Source organism: Crinia signifera, chromosome 6 (assembly GCF_055691185.1).
Source record: "Crinia signifera chromosome 6, ASM5569118v1, whole genome shotgun sequence".
NCBI lineage: Eukaryota > Metazoa > Chordata > Amphibia > Anura > Myobatrachidae > Crinia > Crinia signifera.
This window is the reverse complement of record NC_139222.1, coordinates 139307183-139323268: the sequence shown is the minus strand read 5'-3', so window position 1 is coordinate 139323268 and position 16086 is coordinate 139307183. Positions and strand designations below refer to the sequence as shown.

The window sequence follows — 16086 nt, the reverse complement described above, 5'->3', positions numbered from 1 at the left end:
TGTCACTGGGCATTATTGTCATTTCTTTATATAACATCTCATTAGCATTGTTGCCATTCTCTTTATATAACATCTCCTTAGCATTGTTGCCATTTTATTATATAACATCTCATTAGCATTGTTGCCATTTCATTATATTATATCTCATATACACTGCTGCCAGTCAGGGTCTCCTGCTCAGCCTTATCACTTCTTTGGGCTTCTGGGAGTTCCCCGGTATAGGGATTTAGCTAGCTGTTCCCCTTGTTCTCTCCTGGCCTCGGCGGACGTGTTGTCATTTCCTAAGACCTGCCTGTAGCGGAGTGAGGCGGAACTAATTCGCCCTTCAGCCGAGACGGGCCCAGGTGAAGCCTAGCACCGCACACGTCCGTCGATTCCAGTCAGAGGCAATGGAGTTAGGGTACCGGGGATACTCCCAGAATCCTTACAATGAGATACTAATGCTGGGAAGCTGATTGGAGCCCATGTTCATTAAGAGTTCCCTTCCACGTCACACTGGCCACCTCACTGACGAAGACTCTGACGAAACGCGTAGGGGCGTGGCCAACGTGACGTGACCCAAGCCCCTGGTATCCAGCACACGCTATCAGCCTAACCTGCAGCGACCGGAGACGCTGGCATTCCCCGAGCCTGCTAGCAGAAAGGTCCCGTGAGTTTCAACCACACTGTAGCGGTGATAAAGATCTTGTGTTTGCTGCTTTGCCAGTGGAAATGTATTGAATCTAGTCAGTGGCGTAACTATAAATTTTGCTCCCCCCAGCCAAAATATTTTCAGGCGCCCCCCCACATACTGTCCCTTATACATTAGGCAATACGTCTTAGTGTCACTTATACTATATGATACACACTATAATTCCACTCACACTATACACCCCACACCATAATGTACCTTACACTATACACTCTATGGTTAGGGTTATAGGATGTGGTGTGTGTATGTGTATGGTTAGGGTTATAGGTTGCGGGGTGTGTGTATGGTTAGGGTTATAGGCTGCGGTGTGTGTGTGTATGGTTAGGGTTATTGGCTGCGGTGTGTGTGTGTATGGTTATGGTTATAGGCTGTGGGGTGTGTGTGTGTATGGTTAGGGTGATAGGCTGTGGTGTGTGTGTATGGTTTGGGTTATTGGCTGCGGTGTGTGTGTGTATGGTTATGGTTATAGGCTGCGGTGTGTGTGTGTATGGTTAGGGTTATAGGCTGTGGTGTGTGTGTGTGTATGGTTAGGGTTATTGGCTGCGGTGTGTGTGTGTATGGTTATGGTTATAGGCTGTGGGGTGTGTGTATGTATGGTTAGGGTTATAGGCTGTGGTGTGTGTGTGTGTATGGTTAGGGTTATTGGCTGCGGTGTGTGTGTGTATGGTTATGGTTATAGGCTGCGGTGTGTGTGTGTATGGTTAGGGTTATAGGCTGTGGTGTGTGTGTGTGTATGGTTAGGGTTATTGGCTGCGGTGTGTGTGTGTATGGTTATGGTTATAGGCTGCGGGGTGTGTGTATGTATGGTTAGGGTTATAGGCTGTGGTGTGTGTGTGTATGGTTAGGGTTATTGACTGCGGTGTGTGTGTGTATGGTTATGGTTATAGGCTGCGGTGTGTGTGTGTGTATGGTTAGGGTTATAGGCTGTGGTGTGTGTGTGTGTATGGTTAGGGTTATTGGCTGCAGTGTATGTGTGTATGGTTATGGTTATAGGCTGCGGGGTGTGTGTATGGTTAGGGTTATAGGCTGTGGTGTGTGTGTGTATGGTTAGGGTTATTGACTGCGGTGTGTGTGTGTATGGTTATGGTTATAGGCTGCGGTGTGTGTGTGTGTATGGTTAGGGTTATAGGCTGTGGTGTGTGTGTGTGTATGGTTAGGGTTATTGGCTGCGGTGTGTGTTTGTATGGTTATGGTTATAGGCTGCGGGGTGTGTGTATGTATGGTTAGGGTTATAGGCTGTGGTGTGTGTGTGTGTGTGTATGGTTAGGGTTATTGGCTGCGGTGTGTGTGTGTATGGTTATGGTTATAGGCTGCGGTGTGTGTGTGTATGGTTAGGGTTATAGGCTGTGGTGTGTGTGTGTATGGTTAGGGTTATTGGCTGCGGTGTGTGTGTGTGTATGGTTATGGGCTGCGGTGTGTGTGTGTATGGTTAGGGTGATAGGCTGTGGTGTGTGTGTGTATGGTTAGGGTTATTGGCTGCGGTGTGTGTGTGTATGGTTATGGTTATAGGCTGCGGTGTGTGTGTATGGTTAGGGTGATAGGCTGTGGTGTGTGTGTGTGTGTGTATGGTTAGGGTTATAGGCTGCAGGGGGGGGTAGGTGTACACACTCACATGCAAACTTGCTGCAGGTGTATTGGTGCAGTTATTATACTTATCTGCTCCTGCAGAGGTCTCTCTGCTGGCTTGAAGTCTGCACAGCCGTGCAGCCTGGAGCAGGAGGGTTCTATTAGGCAGGGCAGGCAATGAAATAGCGCTGCAGGCGCTATGTGGAGACACCGTAGGGCAGAGAGTGACAGCTCCCCCAGCATAATGTTACAGCGGGCTCCGTCTCCTCAGCTCCCCCGGCATAATGACACAGCGCGGACTCAGTGCGGGCACAGCATCTGAGTGACAGCGCAGTTAGCCCCTCAGCGCTCCGTTACCAGCCAATTGTAGCGCTGCTTGTGGGGGATCCCAGCGCTGTAGTGACTACAGCGCTGGGACCCCCCACAAGCAGCGCTACAATTGGCTGGTAACGGAGCGCTGAGGGGCTAACTGCGCTGTCACTCAGAGATGTGACAGCGCAGGACCGCCTATACCTGAGGATGGTGGCTGCAGGGATCAAACAGCCTGCGGGCTGCTGCTGGCGTTGCCATGGAGAAGGTTGCCGAGCGCACCTCTCCAAAACCTGCGCCCCTGTGGCCCCGGCTCCCCCCCGCCACCGCGGGGGGTGCCTACCGCTAGTTACGCCACTGAATCTAGTGGTAACCAGCCCACTCCAGACGAGTAACTCGGTACGAGTTGTGTACATAGAGTGTCCACTTGTTTTATGTTTATGTTTAAAAATTAAAAATGATATTGCACTATTGCGCGCCCCCTGTCCTTCTCTCTCTTTTTAGAAATTTCCCTGGTGCCTTGGATAGGGCATTACTTTGACAGCGGAGAACAGCGGTCAAAAAGGAGGACAAGTGCAAACTTTTTAAATCTGCTATCTGGAGAGCAGAAAACCATGAAAAGGGCTGATCCCTCTCTGGATCCTTTATCAAGGTGTATGCCTCTATTAATATCAGAACCTATATTTATACTACAAAGTGTCCAATCAATAGTGTCCGTTTTTCTCGCGAATCTGTGGGTGTAGGTGATGTCGGACACTATTGATTGGACCCTTTGTAGTATAAATATAGGTCCTGATGTTAATAGAGGCATACACCTTGATAAAGGATCCAGAGAGGGATCCGAAACGCATTGGTGGACACGGGCCCAGCAGACGCCAAGGAGAGGATATTACCATCAGACTTTGGAAGCACCTGCGTGACCCGGGATCCGTATGTGACCTTTCATATGCCTGTCTGAACTGTTTTTCATTTAACAGTTCTGATCCATCTGGTAATTACCTTTCCCAGAGCCTATGCTACAGTCCCGTGTATCTGTATGCCTATTCAGATGTGTGTAAAAACCTTTTAAAAGAAATTGTATCTGTTGTATTTACTTGTTTTTGGAAATTAAAATACAGTTTTATGCGATATTTCATATTTATATCTTCACATATATCATCTCTGTGACTTGGTGATACGGAGTCGACCTTGTGAGGATAAAGGAAAGGAATTGCATTGGGAAAAAACCCCTGAGAAGGGAAGTGTTTCATGCATATTATATAAACGCTGGTGGAGGGACTATTTCTACTTTTTTTTGCATAGAATCTGAAGATGTCTTCAGTGTGAAAGCTGCTATAAATGTTCTATCAGCCTGGAACTGTAGGCTATAACTGTTTTTTTTTTTTTTAGTAGAAGGAAAAGTCACTATCACCCACTGAATCACCATATATCCATTATTATTAGAAGCAAGCATGTTTATTGTCCATCATCATTCATTATCCCCTTGCCTTCTTGGCCAATGCCTGTCTGTGTCATTTGCAAGTGGTACCATAAGCTTGTCACATTAAACAACTTAATTTATTTAATTTAACCTCTAAACCTCTAACCTCTAGTAAAATAGTAATCATGTTTACTTATTATAAAATAAACACATGCAAGGATAATATGGCTGAACATTCATTCCTTGTGTAGGTCTAGGAATGTCATCTGCAGAACCCTTTTCAATAAAGTTTATGCAAATGAATCCCTTTTTCAAAATGGCGATGTCAGGCGCAAGCACGGAAGTGCTTGTTAGAGACAACTCAGTCCATACAGTGTGACAAGAAGCAGGGTCCTGAGTGAAGATGGCGGCATCACTCCCGGTCAAAGTAAAATGAGCGCCACCTCCAATATGGCAGAGCTAATCAGAGTACCGCGGGATGAGGTGTGGTAACAGAGCGTCACTAAGGTAATTTCCCGGCAGCACCCGCGGTTACGCTGACTTTAAGGTTGCGCGCTGAGGTCGGGGCAGTAAAGCACGTCACGCAGGCCGGCTGGAAGATGGCGGCTCCGGGGGAATATTTCAGCGTTGGCTCCCAAGTCTCTTGCCTGACCTGCCAGGAGACACGGCTGCAAGGGGAGGTGGTGGCCTTCGACTACCAGAGCAAGATGCTGGCTCTCAGTATCCTTTCCAACGAGAATGGCCCGAAGGGTGAAGGGACGCTACCCAGCAAGGTGCTGCCAGCGTGCAGCCGGCAGGTGGAGAGAGGCTGGGGTATCGCGGGTGCCGCGGGAGTCCTCCATTCATTCCGCTTGTGTTGGCTGACCGTTAATGGTAATAGATGATGGGAGACCCTGGCTACTGGCAGAGCTGCTGGTAACGTTGGGACCGCAGGCTGACCGTGTCAGGAGGGGAGGAGGGCTCTATGTCCATTGCCACGGGCACCCCTCTTCTTTTGAAGGAGATGGTTGATCGGAAAAGCGTTTGTTCTCTCTCTCTCTCTCTCCCCTTTTTACCTAGATAATATTGTTATGGTAGTGCTGACATGGCCATATAGGGTGTAAGGGGAAACTTGCAATGGCAGCAGATGTGCTATTCTGTAATGGCACATTGCATCAGTGCCAGGGACTTAATTTTCTTGGTGCATGACTGGAAAAGATGTAATGCTAGCCATACAGTGCATGATACTCGTTCAGATATGGACGATGCACATCTGTTCTGATTATGCAGTGTATGTACATACTGTATATGATCGTTCATTCAATGTTGTTAAATGGCAGAACAATTGTCCTTGCCGTCATCAGCTGATTCTTTGGCAATAACTGTCATGCCTGATTTGTGTACCCCCCCCCCCCCCCCCCTCCTTCTTTTTTTTTTTTTATATCTTGAACATGACATCTTGTGTGGGTAGATTTGCATGTCAGCGGTTCAAGGCACCCTACCTGTCTGGGGTTACTTATACCTATGGCTCAGCAGATATGGTTACATCAATTTCCTGAGATACTAATTAACGCATGTGGCCAATCATGGAAATGCCTACATCCTGGACCTTGTTCTGGAACATCTGATATGTTATTCTGGTGGTTCTGTGTATGCCAGCCATTCATTTTGCTCATTGGACTAGGTCAGATGTAGGTTTGAGTCAACTGATTATATAATCTGAAATGGTGGAACATTTAAAGCATATTTATGCCTTTATAGGCTAGCAATATCATTCATTTAAAGCATATTTATGCCTTTATAGTCTAGCAATATCATTCATTGTAATGGGAAGATGTACTAAGCCATGGAGAGAGAGAGAGAGTTCCAGCCAGCAGTCTCCAGTCATTTTTCAAACAGCCTGAACATGGAGCTGATTGGCGGATACATTATCCCTCTCCACTTTATCACTTTCCAAGGCTTATTGCATTTCTCCCTAGATATGGTCAGAATAAATGCCTGATACCCAGCAGATATTGTGGCTGAGCTCTGTTTATGGCAACCCAATATCTGAGTTCCTCCCTTGTAGTTACTCTTCAGGGAAGGAGCTCCAATATTGGGTGGCCATAAACTTTTCACCGTTCCTCCACTGGGGAATTGTCCAATGGTCTATCCTGGTGGTGTATAATCTGCTTGAAGCGGCTGACATGCAACTCTAAAATATTGCTTTGGATGTACATACTGGTTGATGTGGAATGTGTGACCAAGCCAGAATTGCCTTGTGGCATGCATGACTTATGCTAGGTACACACCAGAATGATCATGATCGTGAGCAAATTGTACAATGGTCACATGATCTGCACCCAGCAGAATGGATCTTTTACAAATCCTGACTGCAGTAGGTATGATCTCCAAAACAACCAAACCACCAGCGGGGACGTGCATTGGATCAGAATTGGATCTAAAATGTGCCCTATATATACCCCTTTTCTACTAGCCTAAATATCCCGGGTTTTCAGGCAGGTGAAAACGCTCCCTGACCCAGGTCTTGAGACCCGGCATTTCTACCCATGTAGCGGGATCTAAAATGTGCCCTATATATACCCCTTTTCTACTAGCCTAAATATCCCGGGTTTTCAGGCAGGTGAAAACGCTCCCTGACCCAGGTCTTGAGACCCGGCATTTCTACCCATGTAGCGACCAGGCTTGAACACGGGTTCAACCTGGGCCCCTGTGTATTGTAACCGGGGTCGATGCGACCCTGGTCCCGTTCACTACAGTGCAAAAGCCGGACCTGGGAGATGCTCTCATCTCCCAGCACCTCCCCGACCCCCACCTCCCGATGACCTCACCCAACCGGCATTATGCCAGGTGGGGACTCTATTGTGAATGGTTTCGCAAGCCGGGTCGCACCCAGGTTGTAGCCGGGTACAAAATCCCGGGTGCGACTCGGCTTGTAGATGTAAAAGGGGTATAACATACAATCTGTCAATTTACGAGATTGAGGCAAAATCGTTCTGGTGTGTACCCTTCATAAGCCATTTTTTTGGAATGGACACACACATAGGTGTCTATTAGCTGTGTTTAATTCACCAATGTCACTTATCACAGCAGCTTCCACACTTTACAGCTGACAGAATTTGCAGAAAAGTGCTTGATGCCTCATGAGGTAGTGAGCAATTTTTAGAGAATTCGGGCTGTGCCTGAAGGGTTCAAGATATGGTGCTGTTGCCAGCATTTAAACGCAACAGCACCATCTGCAATAGGATCGACCCCAATACACTATACAGAGATGAACAAGGGCAATTTGTTTTTATTTTTCTTAAAATAAGAAACATACCATGTAGCCAAGTACTCATCTTGATTAAGTTTTTTGTATGCAAACTGTGTACAAGGCTAGATGCAGTCAGTGCCAAGTTGCATCCCACCTGTATGAATACATCCTGGCACTGTGATTTGTGAGGAGTAAAGTCTTATGGTGTGTATACATGGTACAATGTGCTATTTGATTTTGACTATATATAGTCAAAATTGATTAGAATATCAAATGTGTTTTTAACCTTTGATGCCGATGTGTGCCCCCCTTCAGCTCAGATTGAATAGGCAATAGTCTAATAGCCAAATACAGTGCAACAAAACTATATTGTACCGATCTGTAATATATAGTCAAAATTTAATGCATGTATTTGGCTTGCCATGTAATTCCATCGAATAGTAATGTTATCGTACCATGTGTACACCTCATAACCTGTCTTGTTTGGCCCAATTTGTATTTTGTCCTGATCAGTCTTTGCATATAGTCAAAATTTAATGCATGTATTTGGCTTGCCATGTAATTCCATCGAATAGTAATGTTATCGTACCATGTGTACACCTCATAACCTGTCTTGTTTGGCCCAATTTGTATTTTGTCCTGATCAGTCTTTGCATTATGTATTTTTCTACATTCTCATTGTTTTGCTAAGGGAACGGAGAAGTGTTGTGGTGTGTGTGTGTGTGTGTGTGTGTGTGTGTGTGTTTTTTTTTTTTTTAGTTCTGTGTGCATCTAAAGCCCCATACACACTGGACTATTTAAAATAAAAAATGAAGTCTCATTGACGAAACGCGTTGGATACTGCCTGCTGACTCCTCCAATAGATAAGTTATGTTTTTATAATAAAAAAAAAGGTTTTTACAAAAGTATTTCATTTATCTCCTTTTTTCCTGCTTTTTATTTAGCGATATCATATGTAGGCAATTTATAAAGGATCACATTTTTTACCTTGTATTTTTTCTGTGTAATATACTCACTGTTTGTTTCTATTAAATTTGCATAGTGCACTTTCTGTGTATATAAAATAAATATTCCTCTATGGATAAAAAAAACACTGCTTTTGTTCAGGTATTTTTAGTCGCTTACACCTCTATTAATTGCTTTCTATTTCTTTGTTATACGACCCTTACCAAGGTGTTGATTCTTAGAGGATAGCTGACACCTTTTTGAAGTAAGGGAATACTTGTACGTTGTCTTCACCTAACCCACTAAATAGGGTTTTATCAGTTCAGGACACAGGTGGCGCCCTACATCTTTTTCTTTGGAGAAACCCAGGTGACACCACTGAACGATATTGTTCAGTGTACCTTCAATATAGTTTGCCCAGGCCTTCAAAGAAAAACACTACTGGAGCATATTGGCTAGTGTGTGTATGTGGCTTAAAGCTTTGGTTGTGCTATAACACACCGGCAGTTGTGATTCCGACAGTCATAAGCTCAACTGCAGACTGACAGCAGGGGGAGTGCAGAGAAGCCCCTTGCGGGCTCACCATGCTGCAGGCACAGCAGGGTCGTGAACCCCCACAAGGGAGAATAGCCGCAGTCAGGATTCCGACATCGTTGTAATGACTTTTGAATCCCGACTGCCGGTCAGTCATCTGGCACCCAATGCTTTCACTGAATGTTATTGAATAATTTCCGTTTGTGCCGAGTCAATATTATGTCTCTAATAACGTGCAGTTTCAAATTTTGGTTCATCTAGATCTGCATACAATTCCAGACCTAAAGAAAATGTAGTAACTATAAGAAATGGCAATTCTGTTTTGTTTTTATCTAATCTAGTTATGCCCAGAGTTTGACTCCTATTTGTAGAATGTGAACAGATTGAGACTGCCATATGATCTTTTTATGCCTGGAGCTGTGTAAATTGCAGTTCAGGTTGCTGTTTCAGATTCTAGTTTATATTTTCAGTTCAGTAGTGTTCCCCTTCTTCTCAGGGACATCACTGTACAATAAAGGCAGGTATTCAATGCGGCCGGCCAGGGGGTTAAACGGCGAGGATTGCAGAAAACCAGCGATCCTCGCTGTTTAACCTCCGTGCCGGCCGCTTGCTCTATTCAATGTTCTGGGGAAATCCTCGCCGTCACAGGATGGCGAGATATCCCCAAAACAGCGAGACCCACGGCTAATGCAGAAAACTCGCTGTATTTAGCCGCGAGTCTCGCTGGTTCAGGAACCGCATACACCAATTCCCCCTCGCTCAAAAAATGGAGCGAGGGGGAATTGGCGTATGAGGAGGGCTGCGTCGAATACTGACAGGGTGAGTGGTGACAGTGAGCAGGAAGCTCTGCTCGCTGTCGCCACTCGCCCACAGCATTGAATACCCCCCCCATAGTCTTTACTCTGTGTGCTCAACAGTTACCAGCACCAGATATCATTAATAAGTGCCGGGTTTTGAGCTGTCTAGTGTGTACAGGGCTTTGCTGAAGTCTACATCAAACTAATCTTATGTTACGTGTGTGTGTGTGTGCGCGCACGTGCATGCTACAGTTTAGTCTACCATATGGTAATTCAATGTGGAAATGTGTGAACACATTGAATGATATTGGTAATTGATAGCATTCAGTGGCGGGACCCACTGAATATGCAGGTCATTGGCTATATAGCCAAAATCAACCCTGAACTTCAATAGATGGAAAGGGTTGTTTAGAGGATATTTTGAAAGATATCGCTCAAAAAACATCTTGTGCATGGGGAGTTATTGACACTATCACATTATGTGGCTTGTAAACACAGTGGGCCAAATGTAATGGGGTGAGAGTTTCACAAAGTGAGAGATTTTGGGAGAGTTCCCCCCCCCCCTTTTTTTTTTTAAAGCAGCAATCAATTACACTGCAAAACCAGGTTGGTTTTGTCATGTAGTTGATTGCTGCTTTAAAAAACATGGGAAAACTCTCCCAAAATCTCTCACTTTCTGAAACTATCACCCTATTACATTTGGCCCAGTGTGTGTGTGTTGAACAGCACTTAATATGAATTTGAGTTTTTTTCTTCATATACAGCTATTATGTACTTTCCTCAACCTCGCCATCCAGAGTGCCCATCTTCTAGTGGAAAACCCAACCATGCTGATATTCTCCTGCTCAACTTGCAGTATGTGTCTGATGTTAAGGTTTTAAATAATCGCACACAGACACCACCTCCTCTAGCTTCCCTTAACATCAACAAGGTAGGTGTGATTTCTCCTTAAATGTTTGGTGATATTAATTCATATTTAAGAAAAATAGAGTGTCTCCCCATCCTGGCCTCCCATTAATGCACACCACTATTTTCAATTGACGAATCCCTTTTTTCACATAACGTGGAAGAGAATCTTGTTTGTAAAGCTGGATACACACTGAAGCGACGTGTACCCAGCCAGTATGCTTGCCTGATGCATTTTAACCTGGGTACCATTAAGCGTATTATTGAGACGCTAATGATCTTGTCAGGTTTAATATGCAGCACATCAAACCTGGTGTCATCGCTAGTGATCATGGGCACGTGCATATACACACTGCGTGCAAGATGCGCAATATCATCCAATCCTGCAGATAGGACCGGCCTGTAGCTCAGCAGGTGGCTGTCATTTTTTCCACCTCCTCCCCACACCAGAGCATGCCCTACGGCAGCTATTCAATTTTTTTGTGCCGAAGCGTGTTAACATTTCAGCTTTACTTGTTTAAATAAGCAAAAAATTACTTGTCTGAGCAGTCGAACAAGGCTTTGCGCCCAGTAGTTATCCATTTTTTTGCAGTTAAACCCAACATTAATGAACCCAGTCGGCATGATTAAAAAAAAAACATTTGAATATCACCCATGAGCTGGGACTTAAGAAATCAGGCGCAATATAATAATTCAGTGGGATGCTCACTCTTTTTCACCCAGTGTCAGACCCTAACATCCTATAATACGCAAAGCCTTTTTGTGTATGTTTTCCCTTTGCCATGTGAGGAGAAGTTAACAAATACTGACTTTACATCTCCATAGTAGAAGGAAAAAAATATGTAGGTTCTGCATAAATACAGATTTTGGTAATGAAATGTAACCAGCCCAAAGAGAAACACATTTGGTAGTAAAATGGTTAAAGTGCAACATCACCAAGTATAAAAATACTAGGCAGTTTATGATGTATGTATTTTGCAAATGGTGTGTGTGAGACGGGCATTTTGAACCCATATTTGAAGGCAGCAACCTGCAGGCTTACAATGCATTCTTTACTGTGTCTGCATGGGGATGTGGCCATAATCCCAGCAGTCAGGTTGCCAGCGTTCAGTATACCATCAACGGCATCCCAACTGCCTTTGGCTATTACAAAGGAGAGGGGTAAGGGGAGAGGGCTAGGTTACTAGTGGAGCCCGGCAGGATTCTCTGTATCGTGATGAGGGAGTTGGTGTTGACCGCTAGTGTCCCCACCTCCAGAATATGGAATGTACCCCGCTGCATGTCGTGGCAGGACTGTCAATCTGCAGTCGAAGAATAGCTGCGCTCAAAATGGTATGTTTTCCTTTATCTAGTATACCTAGGGGAGAAGTCAAGCCAGCTCATTGCACAAACTTCTGCAGGTTCAAATGTCATCCAAGGTCTGTAAAGGATGTAGACAGATTGCTGTGTAGACTTTGTCGATGGCTATTGTTAATAGCCAAACAACTCTGGTAATGTTTGTTAAATTAAGGAAAGGCCTGGTTTTGTAAACTAGTTTTATCGTGCATATGATACGTGCTATAGAGCATTTTTACTCACTATAAGCTGTTTTCAAACATGCGACGATCCAGTGCCCCTTTTGCAGTGGAGTTTATTTTATAAAGTGTGGCGAGTGGACGCGGAATACATGTAAAGTAATCCGCGTCCCCTCGCTGCGCTTGCCACACTTTATAAAATCAGCTCCACGCCGACGTGGATAGTGGGTGTATGGAAAGGTCGGGAGGTTGAGGGGCACTTAACATTTGCTCCCACCAGTTCTGAGCATGCACAGGCTACCTGTCTTCAGAGATGTACACAAACCAAAATTAGAGGAACTGCAGTAGCTTCTTATATGGCATATATTTTGTCCAATAGAAATTCATAGTGCTTTGATTTTTATTTTTTATATAGTTATTTCCTGTTATACGTTAGAAATGGATATCCTAAACTGAATGTAAAATCACTACTTAAAATTGTAGAACATACTGTAGATTTCAAAATTCCAGTTTTGGCAAATGTGCGCTTTGATCAGCGATAAAGAATGTCCTTAATCAATTTAATATTGAATACAAAATCTACCATTACCCCCTTTTTTATTTTTGGGTATCAAAATTGGGTTGTTTAGTTTCACGGCGACAGCATGGCCGCCCGCTATTTCCGGGTTCGGCACTCTGGAAAACTTTCTAAAATAAAGTCCATGCCAAAGTGAATAGTTCATACCCCCACTATCCACATTGGCATGGAGTTGATTTTAGATAGCATGACGAGCGTAGCACGCCACCGAGCCCGTAGTGTGGGCGAAGCAAGCCCCACAAGGGGACACAGACGCTGCTGCGACTGACGCTGCCGCCGTGAAACTAAACAAGTACCCAAAATTGACTAGAAAGGATGTAGGCACCACTCTGTTTTGTTGGAGCAATACATGTATAGAAAGTCTACTAGCTGCCACATACCTAAAGAGATTTGCACACAATTTCTTTCTGCAGCTGGCAAGCAGAGCTCGATTGGAGAAGGAGGAAAAAATGAGCCAGGCTTATGCCATTAGTGCTGGAGTTTCTGTGGATGGACAACAGCTATTCCAGACTATACATAAAACGTAAGTCTTACATTCGCATCTTGTCCTGCTTATTTTAACTTAAAAAAAAAAAAAAAAAGCATTAACTGTAATCTCTGCATCCGGACTATATTTACTCATTTGCTCTCTCCCCCCTGCACTTCCTTCAGCCCCAGTTGCATCTCTCTTCCCCTCCTCTCCTGTCTTTTTCCCTCTTTTCCCACACTTTCCCTCTTTCCTCCTCCCTCTCTCTCCCCTTTTCTATATGCCTGGCACAGACTCTTGCTCTCTCCATGACACCCTCTTGTTTTCTCTCACTGACATACCCTCTCCCTGACACTCACTCTTGCTCCTCTCACAATTTTCCATGAAGGCCTCTCTCTCCCTGCCCACCCCTTTTTTTTTTTTTTTTTTTTAGTTCCCTTTTTTTTTTTTTTTTTTTTTTTTTGCTCTCCTTCCCCAATACCCTCTTGGCTCTTGCTTTGACCCACTTTTTTTTTTTAACTGAGCGTGATCAGATACATAAATCTATACAGTGGAAAGTATAAATGTTATTGTATGTTTTAATGTGCTGATTACAGTTCTTACCATAACATATATATTTGCTTTATGGGTCACCAACCAATTCAGTAACTTCATTTTTGTTAAATATAAAGTTTTATTTTTTATTTTCGGAAGGTCACAAAGCATAAATACAAATCTACCTTGATTTTTTTTTTTTTTTTTTTTTTTAACACCTTTTTCAAGCATCTACAGAGCACGGTGGGCAAACCTAAAAAAAAACATCCAGTGTAGACGGACTGCTTTTAAGTTGACTGGAATACAGTTGTATGCAAAAGAGCATCTCTGACTGTATAGTTTAAACGAAAGGCCCCCATAAACTGGGACGATTTTGGGGGAGGGGGGGGAGGAGGAGACCTTACATATATTACATAAAGACATTACATGCGTTCCACATGAACAGCAATTATTATTGCTGTTCATGTGCATCCTTTTATGGCTTAACAGCCTACCCATCCTTTTACTTCCAGGCAGGTAACCTTTATGTACATAGCACATGTCCATTGGTGGTTCCGTCAACCTGACAGAGGGTTGGGTGTACTCCAACAATCTCCAGTCACCAGATCTCAATAAACCGTTTTGGGACTTATTGAAATGGGAGACTCGCAGCATGAATTTGCAGCCACTGTATTATGCCATCATGACTGCATGGATCCAAATAGCTAAGGAATACCTAACCACTACTACAATGGTGTACCTAATTAAGTAGCCTCCTAAGTGTTTTTTTTTTTTTTTTTTTTTCAGTGAAGATATCTGCCCATATAGTTAGTGTGCATTTCTTTTGTCTTAGTGTGTCATTCTATATTGACTTGTATATAAATGGTCAATGTCACTATATGTATTCTCTCCTCAGGATAAAGGACTGTAAATGGCAAGAGAAAAATATAATAGTTATGGAGGAAGTAGTTATCTTGCCCCCGTACCAGGTTGAAAATTGCAAAGGAAAAGAGGGCAGTGCACTAAGCCATGTTCGGAAAATAGTGAGTGCTGCATTTTTATTCTGAGATTCACTTTTACATTATTTTTTTTTCCCTACGTTCAACTATTACGGTTATCTATTTAATCACTTTCCTTCTCCCCAAACCCTCTTAAGGGATTATTCAATCTTGGGTTTCAAGCGCCGTAACGTTTCGACAGTCGGAATCCTGGCCCGGCTCGACCGTTTCTCTGCCTGTCAAACGGCAAAAATAGGGCACGCCAGTGAAAACGGCCATGGATTGTTGAGATACGGACAGAATTCGACAATCCACGACCGTTTCCGAGAAAACAGACCTGACTGAAAGTTGTATATATTTTGTAGAGATCTGCCTTCAATGCTGTTGGAAACGGCAGCTTTGAATAGGCGGCAGGCGCTATTTCCCCTGTCACAAATTGGGCCTGGGATTGAATATCCCCCTTAACCAGACGTTAATATCACTTGGCAAATCAGCTTGTGTGTGTACTTTAGATAAGATTGTAAGTGGTTTTCGTGTGTTGCAAATCCTCTTGTATTAAACGTGTTTATCTTTCTAGGTTGAGAAACACTTTAGAGATGTGGAAAGTCAGAAGGGGGTGCAGAGAAACCCAATCCAGCCATCACAGAAAGAGACCAGCACGTCCTCCTGAGCCCTCTGATAAGTCAGCCGAGCTTGTCCCCAAGCTGTGCTCTTCGCCCCACTGTGGTGGGATTCCTGTGAAGAGCACAAGAGGAGGGGGTAGATGACATAGGGATGGGGCAAGAAGGGGGGGTTCAATTTGGGGTGGGAATGGGTAGCTTTTATTTCTGGACTAATCTCTCTCAACCCCTTCTTACAATGGCCACTCTCCATTCCTGGTTATTTACCGAAGGGGTTGAGGAGATGCTGAACAATAGAAGACCCCATGGGCTCCATATTAAAAAAATAAAAAGAAATTTTTTTTTTTTTTTTTTTTTTTAATCCCTACAAATTTCAAATTCAGAGTTTTTCCTGGCATTGCATTTCTTCCACAACAGGATTTTTTTTTTTTTTCCCTCTTTCCTTTCTTTTTTATTTGTGTAAAAGTTATGTTTGTCATCTGTTGTTGCTGGAGGAAATCTTCAACCATTTCTCAGCCAGCGGGCCAAGGCAGTGCTTGGCATGTCTCCCACTGGCTGTGAAGGGGTTATAAAATTGCCTGTAAAAAGAACAAAACAAACTGTAAAAAAAAACATATAAAAAACAATAAAAAAAATAAAACCGAAAAAACTAAAGTAAATGTGGTCTTGTGATACTTCAGACTGTATAGTTCTATGGGGATGCAGTTAAAATCCCGGTGGTCGGGATCCCGGCATTCAAAATCCCGACGCCGAAATCCCGACACATTCTCCCTCCGTGGGTGTCCACGACACCCCTGGAGGGAGAATAAATTAGTGTGCCTAGCGTAGCGAGGCACCGGGCCCGCTGCATGGCGAGCGCAGCGAGCCCGCAAGGGGGGGCGATCCACGTCCCCCCCCCCCTTGTTGGGATTTTGGCTGTTGAGATTCTGAACGCCGGGATCCCGACCGCCGGGATTCAGTACTGAATCCGTTCTATGCAATACAAGGTACCATGTTCC

General features: G+C 44.1%; 1 protein-coding gene across 1 annotated transcript; it reads left to right on the top strand.

Annotated features, from left to right (window-relative positions):
* The first annotated feature begins 4452 nt into the window (after nt 1-4452).
* LSM12 (LSM12 homolog) lies at nt 4453-15741 on the top strand. Its single transcript, XM_083147377.1, has 5 exons — nt 4453-4706; nt 10292-10425; nt 12905-13014; nt 14387-14513; nt 15046-15741. Exons 1-5 carry the CDS (start codon nt 4586-4588, stop codon nt 15136-15138), a joined length of 585 nt encoding a protein of 194 aa, XP_083003503.1. The 5' UTR covers nt 4453-4585; the 3' UTR covers nt 15139-15741.
* The last annotated feature ends 345 nt before the right edge of the window (nt 15742-16086 follow it).